At 36.9% G+C, this 10000-nt stretch overlaps 1 protein-coding gene across 2 annotated transcripts in view; it reads left to right on the top strand.

The window, feature by feature from the left end:
- Positions 1-7668, top strand: part of LOC122245731 (uncharacterized) — an 11584-nt gene extending 3916 nt beyond the window's left edge. Inside the window, exons 2-4 of one of the 2 annotated variants that reach the window (XM_086532695.1) lie at positions 1252-1505; positions 4428-4857; positions 4894-5978. In XM_086532695.1, the coding sequence (XP_086388821.1) occupies positions 1252-1505; positions 4428-4857; positions 4894-5486 (1277 nt within the window). In that variant the 3' untranslated portion in view covers positions 5487-5978. Of the gene's footprint in view, positions 1-1251; positions 1506-4427 lie in introns of both variants that reach the window. The other variant, XM_043003672.2, reaches the window with a different exon arrangement.
- Positions 7669-10000: the final 2332 nt, after the last annotated feature.

The raw sequence follows: 10000 nt of genomic DNA, 5'->3' as shown, positions 1-10000 counted from the left end.
AGGCGTAACATTGTCAATAATGATAATGAGGATAATGATATTTATAGTAATGACTATGGGGATGAAGCAGACTAGAATGCTTGTATAAATAACAATTAAAAAACAACAATAATAGTAATGATTATAACACATAATGATTATGAGAGAGAAGACTAAAACTAATAACAACATATGTTTTGTATATTTCTATAAATAATTATATTATATATTATGTTATCATTATCATAATTGTTATCATCATCACTATTATTATCATCATCATCATTATTATTATTATTATTATTATTTGCAGTGGTAATAATAGCTGCTGTGCTCTTTTCAATAATATCATTATAGTAAAGATAATGGTAAGAACAACGATAATAGTAATGATTATGATAATGCTAGCAATGATAACAATGATAATTGTAAAGATAATAATAATTATAATAGTAATTATGATAATAAGCATATTAACAGTGATAAGTATCATATTGATGGTGATAATGACAATTATAAAAAAGATAATGATGATGGTGATAATATTGATGATAATAATGATAACGATAACAATTTTCATAGTTAAGATAATAATGATAACGATAACAATTTTCATAGTTATGATAATAATGATAATTATGATAACACTGCAAATGATAATATTGATGATATTTTTATTACTGTTGTTGATGTCTTTGTTCATTATCTTCGCCACATCACATCAAATTTTTGGTTATTGTCAAATTTTAGACTCTTTTTTTTATCATCATTATCGTCACAATCACTTTCGTCTGTTGTGATGTTACAATTATAACAGTTATTAAAAATAGCAGCTATTAAAAGGGATTGATATGATCATTGCTAGTGTTATTATGAATGTTGTTTATTGTTATTTTTGTTATTGTTATCATCATTGCTTCTATTATTGTTGTTATCATCATTATCGTAAACAGTGTTTTTTTTTTAGAAATGTTTTTGTTTTCGTTATAATTTTATTTCCTGCCATTAGTTTTATCATCATTATCATCAAAATCGTTTTGATTATTGTTACTCTTGTCATTATCATCACCATTATTTTACTTACTATTGTTATGATTATGATTTGTAGTGTTTGTAATTATCATTATTTTAATCATCATCAAAACCATCAACATCCTCGCCCTTTTCTATAAAAACATGATTTACAGGTTATTATTATTATTATTATTATTTATAGTTTTTGTTTACAATTACACAACGTTATCACAACTGCTTACCATCTATCATTCACAGAATTCGGACGCCCAGGCAATGGAAAACCCACAACCACAGCACGCCCACGCTCCCGCCCCTGGCCATCAACACCCCGCCTGCCGCCCGTGGGTCCTGCCACAGAACCACCACACGATGCCAATGACATGGCCCCCGCTACGCCCACAGGAGGGTTCGACTCCACAATCCTAGCCGGGTCTGTGGGCGGCGTTCTGGGCGTTGTGTTGCTTCTTCTTCTCGTCTATATGTTCGTGCTCCGGCGAAAGCTCTCGAAGGTGGGTGGCGATTGAGGATAATAGATGGATAGATAGAGGGAATAGAGGTATTGGTGGTAAGACATGAGGGTAATAGATAGATAGATAGATAGATAGATAGATAGATAGATAGATAGATAGATAGATAGAGAGAGAGAGAGAGAGAGAGAGAGAGAGAGAGAGAGAGAGAGAGAGAGATCAAGAATAGAGGAATAGAAGAAGAAGAAAATAAGAAGAAAAAAAGAAAAGAAGAGGGAGAAAGGAGGAGGTGAAGAAGAAGAAAAAGTAGAAGAAGAAGTAGAAAAAGTAGAAGAAAAAGAAGAAAAAGTAGAAGAAGAAAAAGAAGAAGAAGAAGAAAAGTAGAAGGAGAAAAGGTAGAAAAAGAAGTAGAAGATGAAGATGAAGATGAAGAAGAAGATGAAGAAGAAGAAGAAGAAGAAGAAGAAGAAGAAGAAGAAGAAGAAGAAGAAGAAGAAGAAGAAGAAGAAGAAGAAGAAGAAGAAGAAGAAGAAGAAGAAGAAGAAGAAGAAGAAGAAGAAAAAGAAAAAGAAGAAGAAAAAAATAAATAATACTAAGAGAGGAGAAGAAGAAGAAAAGAAAAGAAAAAAGAAAAGAGAATGAACAGAGAAAGAATGAAGGGAAAAAAATAACAAGAAAAGAAAGACAAAGAAAAAGAATATACGATTTTTGATTGGAGAAAGAACGAAATGAGAAAGAGGTAGAGAGAGATGAAAAAAAAATAAAAAAAAGGAAAAAAAAAGACAAGGACTGGTATATAATTCGAGAAAGAGCGAACGTTCTTTTTTATGAATAAATGAATAAGAATAAAAAAATAACTCGAGAGGAGAAAGGAAAAGAAAAGAGAAAGAAGAAAGAAAAGAAAAGAGAAACAAAGAAACGTACAAAAGAGGGATATTTTTTAGTCCACTTCGTCGCGAAAGCTAATCAGCCTGGCCATGGAGGGAAAAAAAAGGCGGGAAGCAAGATAAACAAACACATCATTTGCGTCGTTTCCAGTAAGACTTAAACAGGTAGTTTGATCCAGAAGCGTTTTTACCTTATGTTTTTTGTCACAGCATTTCCATTCTACAAGTGGCTTTGTTATGATATCCTATTTTTTTTCCTCCATTCGTGCGTGGGATGAATGACCAATCAGCGTCTGCCATGTGAAGTTGATCGATGCGTTTCTGTTTTGCACGCAGCTGTTGTCCGCGCTCGCTGCAACGGCCGTGGAGGTGGTTGAACTATGATTGTCTATTATATGGCGAGGTAGGACTATGATTGCCTCTTATATGGCGACGTAGGACTATGATTGCCTCTAATATGGCGACACAGGACGATGATTGCCTCTAATATGGCGACACAGGACGATGATTGCTTCTAATATGGCGACGCAGGACGATGATTGCCTCTCATATGGCGACACAGAACGATGGTTGCCTCTCATATGGCGACGCAGGACGATGATTGCCTCTCATATGGCGACACAGGACGATGATTGCCTCTAATATGGCGACACAGGACGATGGTTGCCTCTCATATGGCGACACAGGACGATGATTGCCTCTAATATGGCGATACAGGACGATGATTGCCTCTCATATGGCGACGCAGGACGATGATTGCCTCTCATATGGCGACACAGGACAATGATTATCCCTCATGTGGCAAGACGCCAATTACCTCATATAAGGAGGTGCGGCGATAATTATCTGTCATACGACTATGAATTCATGCTGCGCTGTTGCTCGGAGAAAGATCATCATTGCAACGATTCTTATTGCCATTACTGTTAACTACGAGGAAGATTGCGGAGCGAAAAGAGTAAACAGAATCTTACTAAACAAAGGCAACGTGAATAATGTGGATGATGTTAAAGATAAGAATAGAGATGACGGGGACACGCATGTGATATTCACGAGATCAAATGACATGAAGAATAGTTACGATTTATGTAAACTTCCACAGTATTATAAAAGTATTTTAATATATGTATATATATATTTTTAAGTTTATTGTCAGTTAAGATCAAATGTTTGATACTCGTAGCAGGCACAGTAAAAAGTCCACGTTATACTGATATAAAAAACAAAAGATATTAGGAGCGCATTAACTCCCTCCCTCGAAATGCATCACGCGATCCCATGCGAAACACGTGCTGTTGCTAGGGTGTTGTCTTTTTGCAATAGCAGCATAATAACATTTAAACACGAAGACGTTTTCGTAACGGTTGTTTTTACTCGTGTCTTTATTTCACGAAATGCTATAACAGTATATACCCTTTAAAAGTAATTTGTACTTAGATACAATTACCGCAACAAGTAGATGGCATGTGCGACGGACCTTGAACAATTTAGCTTAAAGCCGCTTAAAAGTAGCGTAAATATACAGTCGAGAGAATCAGAAAAAAGAGCAAAGTTTTAACTGCAGTACGATGTGCAGTGAGTTAAAAGGCAACGGATGAAATATTCAAAAGAAATGTTTGAAGAGATGTTTTAAGCGTAGATTTGCCTTCTGGGTCGAAAGGATTTTGGCGAAAAGGAAATCATTAATCTAGGTGATCCTTGTATTAGTCAGTGATTACTTACAGGACAGATAATGATGATGTTGATTCTGCAGCTTAGGACAACAGCTTTATATTTGCAACATGTCATAATGATGAATGAAAGAAACACGTAAATATTTAAGAATATATTTAATTGTCGGCAAATATATTTCTATATGTTTATGCATTTATTCATAGGTAAATATATTTGTGTGTATTTAAACATTTATTCATGGGTAAATACATTTATGTGTATTTATGCATTTATTCATAGGTAAATATATTTGTGTATATTTAAGCATTTATTCATAGGTAACTATAATTTCCTTATACACACACACATATACATTTAAATCTGAGTTAGCGTTAACAGCCACTGACAAACGTGTCCCCCGCAGGCCAAGGTCGCTCGCGGAGACTCGGAGTACCGCCTGCGCGTGGAGGACGTGGCCCACCTGACCCACCTGGACGAGACCAGCAATACCTACGTCAACACGACCGACCTGCAGAAGCTGGTGTCCTCGGTGCGGGCCAAGAAGAAGGCCGAGGAGAAGCTGCCTCTGCCGCCCCGCATGCAACAGCAGGCGCCGCCGCTGATCAGGAAGCCGACGTCGCCCTCCGTCAGCTCGCGACCGCCGGCGTCCTCCGCGGTCCAGGCGGACAACGACGGCTTCAAGGGCGACGTCGACGTGGTCACCCTCCGGCCGCCCATGCCGCTGCCGCACACCAACCCCGACATCCTGCAGGGCGTCGCCCTCCCGCCCAGGACAGCCGGCCAGAGCTCGGAGCCCGAGTCGGAGATCATCTACTCGAACCTCCACCCGACGCCTCAGCCGACGCCGCAGCCGACGCCGCAGCCGACGCCGCAGTCGCCGCTGACGAAGAGCGCGCGGATCGAACCCCCGAAGATCGCGCCTCCGCCCCCGCCGGCGAAGAAGCCAAAGCGGGAGGCGGCTGGCGTCGTGTCCCCCGTGGCGGCGCCCTCGGGTGAGGCCGAGGAGAGAGAGGCCCCTCTGTCCCCCACAGTGATTGCTCGCCCAGCGCCGCCCCCGCCGGTGGCCAAGCCCGCGGCGCCGGGGGGCTCGTCGCCTCCTGGCACCAGGGACCGAAGTGCCACTCAGAAGCCGACGCCCCCCGTGGCCCCGAAGCCTCTTAGGGCCGCTTCCCCGGAGGCCCCGACGCCAAGCAGGGCGCCGCCGGCCAAACCCGCCATGCCGAAGGCCGCGAAGCCGGGAGTGCTGAGCAAGGGGCGCGGCCTGCCCCCGCTGAAGTTGGCTCTGCTGCACTCGGAGAGCAGGAGCTCCATCGACAGCTGCAACACGCCCGACACCAGCGTGCTGGAGCTGACGCCGGACCTGGACGAAGGGAGGGGGAGCGCCTCCATCAGCGCCAAGATCGCCTTCCTCGAGGGGAAGATGAGGTCGCCGGCGACGCCTCCGAGAACCATGAAGACCTGAAGACCTCCTGTCCCTCTTTAGACGAAGACACAAATCAGTATTAACAATTGCTGTTGAGCGGGTAGTATTTTTAGGAATGCCTCGTCAGAGAGGAGAAGAACCAGTAGCCCCGTTGCAAGAGCATTGGCATGCGAGCGAGTGCAATCCCAGGGAGTGTTTAAAGGAGCATAGACATCCTAGAGAGAGAGGGTGATTACCGTATCTCCTGACGTCACATCCTGTCCCCATGGATTTCCCCGCTCGCCTGACGTCTCCTACTGCGCCCTCCCCCCCCTTTGGCCTCTGCGCCGCTCTGGTTGATGGGCGTAAATGCTATCGACACACCCGGTGCAGGAAGCCGTAGGAGTCGTAGGGATCAGTTTCTGTCTTAGAATTAAGGTCTTCATTTCTCAAAAGTCGTTTAGATCGTTGCTTTTCAGTCAAAAAGTTATGTATCAATTTGGGATACAAAACCCCGCATCAGGTGCAATATATATCCTCTTTGTGATGTGTATGTATGTATATATATACATACATATATATATATATATATATATATATATATATATATATATGTTTATAAGTATATATATGTATATATATATAATATATATATATATATTATATATTATATATATATATATATATATGTATACACATATGTGTGTGTGTGTGTGTGTGTGTGTGTGTGTGTGTGTGTGTGGTGTGTGTGTGTGTGTCTGTGTATGTGAGTGTATACATATTATATATATGCATATCATATATATATATGTATATATATATATATATATATATATATATATATATATATATATATATATAATATATATTATTATATATATTATATATATAATTATATATATATATATTATATATATATATATATATATATATATATATATGTATGTTTGTATTTTTCTATTTGTTTATATCTTTATATATCAGTCTATCTGTTTATACATACATACATACATATATTATATATATATTTATATATATATATATATATATATATATCAATATATTATATATATATATATTATATATATTATTATATATATATATATATTATATATATATATATATATATATGATTGTATGTATGTATGCTATACTTATATGTCTAAACTGTGCACACCCACCCACTTATATATGTGTGCGTGTGCACTTATCACATGTATTATATTAATATATGTATGTGTGTAGGTACATCGTGTACAAACATTTTAATTTAGTAGCGAGTGAGTTCTGGTCTAATGTTTATTTATTAGTGAAATAGGCTGACCATCAGATGTAATTGGCGGCGCAAAGGAGAAAAGAATGCATTAGAACCAAAGAATATTGATTGAACAAACAATGGAAAAGGGCGAAAGAATTTGATAAAGGAGATGAAGAGACGAAGTGGGAAAAAATAACCCGATGAATGGGATAGAAAGGAAAAGAATGGTTTGAAAATGGAGTTGATATGCTTAGAAAACTATGAAAGATGGCAATGGAAATAGAATGATAAAGGAGAGATGAATGTTAAAGAAGAGATAGAGGAAAGAATGATAACGAAGAGATGTAGAGAAGAATGATGAAAAAGAGATAGAGAGAAAACATACATCCGAGAATTTCATGAATATGAAAGATGTTGATAGACTCTGCAGACTTTGCAACTGACAGTTCAAGTCAGTTCAATATGCAACAACAGAAAATTGACAGTTGAAAAATCCACTTTCATTGCGGTGCTAAGGGTTATTTAGAAATATGACATGCTTTAGAATGTTAATAACCCACATACGAGAGCCATATAGTTATAAATCTTTCTCATACACGGGCCTGTTCCATAGGCTTATGTAGAAAACTTGTACATATATTTCCCCTTCTTGTATCGATTTGCACTCCATGTTTTGTTTATATTTTTTTATTTTTTTTTTATACGGAGATTATCTGCTCACGATGCCCATTTGCATCAACTCAGATACACCATGTATTATCAGGTATATCCATATAGCAGTATATTATGATTATAGGGAAAGAGTAATATGTCTGTAGGTACAGTAACTGACATTATTGGTCAGTGAATTCAAAGCATTGTTACATTTCTTTGATTGGTTTCTTAGGTTGATAACCAATGGTGTGTATATATATACTTCATGTTCATAGACCTGTACTTCTTGATACAGGGTCATTGTCATCATTCATTAAATCATGAATCGTTGGCGTGTGTTTTTTTTTTTATTCATTATTGCTTTAAATGAAAGATATATATATAATAATATATATATAATATATATATATATATATATATATATATATATATATATATATATATATATAAAGATAGATGGAGAGAGAATTTGGACACACACATACGCACATACATATATATGTATATGTATATATATGGTTATATATATATATATATATATATATATATATATATATATATATATATATATTATATATATGTACATATATATATATATATATATATTATATATATATATATATATAAATATATATATATATATATATACATATAATGTATATATATATATATATATACATATATATATATATATATATATATATATATATATATATATATATATATATGTATGTATGTATGCATGTATATGTGTATCTATTTATCTATTTATTACAAAATTGACCGGCTAACCATTACTCAAGACAGACGAGACGATAAAAGACCCAATAAAGCCTTAGGTCAGAACGAGGCAACATCGAACCTCCTGATTCGATCGGCAATTAATATATGCAATATATTTTTTTTCCCAAGATTTCGTTGATTTCGCCATACCCATTCATCGACTATGCTCACACTATTGTCTTAATGCACACGGCCGTTCGTCTCAGAGGATTTGCTTCCCGATTCAGTACCTCAAAGGGCATTAAAAAAAGATATCTACCAACTCTGGAAAAAAACTACTCATCGGCAAAATCAAATGTGTGTTTTTTTTTTAAGTTGATGATCCACAAAGCTTATTCTGAAAGTTTGTTGAAGATCTGTACAAGTCTGGTACCTCCAGGATCTTAGTAAAGGATGGAAATCTAATGAATATTCTTTATTTGGTTCTTCTGAGTCGCAGAATCTCCCAAAGAATCTCAAAGTGCAGTTCTTATGCTCAACAGCTGCCACTAAGGAGCCCTGTTGTTGCTCGGTTTAATGCTTACGAAGATCCTTAGTTAATAAAAAATAATTAATAATGATAATAATAATAATAAAATATAAATGCAAAAAAAGCCCTGGTGAGACAATATCAAAATCACTAAAGTCAAGGTAGCGGATTACCAGTGTCGTCTTCCATCAAGCAGGACAGTGAATATCTGCACATCATATTTGCAAATTGCATTCTAATTGGAACGAATTTGCAACTGAAGGCTCATGGCTACACCACCCGAAGCCAGCGACTCTTCCTCACTGATGCGACGGGGACTATCCGTTTCAACTCGCTCGCCGTCGCTGTCATTTTAGCAAGGGCTTCTTCAATGACTTGGACTCGTATGTCGGTACCTTGGTATCTATCATGGGTAACTTCTCAGGGGGATATAGACAGGAGGAGGTGCTTCAGGTAATCAACTAAACATACGCTCATCTACACTTGGGGGGTTTGAATCGACTGTCGATTAACAAGCCCTAGGTCATCTCTTAACTGGAAGACTCGTGTCTCTAAATATGGGACATGACGATGTTAAAGAACGGAATATTTGGAAAAAAAGTTGTCCCTCGCAGTCTTATCATAAGTAATTATACATTTTAAGCCTTTGGATACTTTTAACTTCGATTACGGAACTCCAGCTCTACCTTTGTGGACCCCAAGGGATTTTTTTCCTTAAGGTTGTCTGTCCATAGCGCTTTTGTCCTAAGTAATTATACATTTTAGGAATTTTGAAACTTTGAACCTAGATCACGGAACCCCAATCATACCTTTTTAGACCCCCAAGGGAACCCCGCTATAAGGTACCATCGGTAGGCAAAAACAACAGGTTAACCAGTAATTTTTACTCACCACTTTGCTAACTACATGTTCTGTATTTGAATACTAGAACAGTATGAAACGACGCGCCTTTTTATTGTAAAAAAGAAAGAAAGAAAAAGAATTCACGTATTCTACAGAGTAGCATGCTAGTTGATTTACTTCTTGCGCGAATTAAAAGCGAATGAACATTACACAATGGGACAAAGGCGACATTTTGCTTACTTTTTTATCACAAAAAAAAAACAAACAAACAAACAAACAAACAAAACAACAACAACCAATAATTTAAAATTTAACATAAAAAAAAACATTCAACAAATGTATTTTTGTACATGTATTGAAACGATAGAAATAAATTTTGATTTCAGGTCAAAAGCGCAGGAGCAGAATCACCTGCTACAATATGAATGAAGATAATGATAACAACAATAGTGATATTGATAGTGATATCAAATAGTATTGATAATGATACTAATAGTAATTTTAATTATAATTTTGATGATAATAATATTGATAATGATAATATTGAAATAATAAAATAGTAGGGAT

This window comes from Penaeus japonicus, unplaced genomic scaffold (assembly GCF_977035675.1).
Source record: "Penaeus japonicus unplaced genomic scaffold, GWHDUDI00000001_assembly GWHDUDI00000037, whole genome shotgun sequence".
In the NCBI taxonomy this organism is placed as follows: Eukaryota; Metazoa; Arthropoda; class Malacostraca; order Decapoda; family Penaeidae; genus Penaeus; species Penaeus japonicus.
Note: the sequence above shows the minus strand (reverse complement) of the source record. Positions and strands in the feature narration are given on the sequence as shown.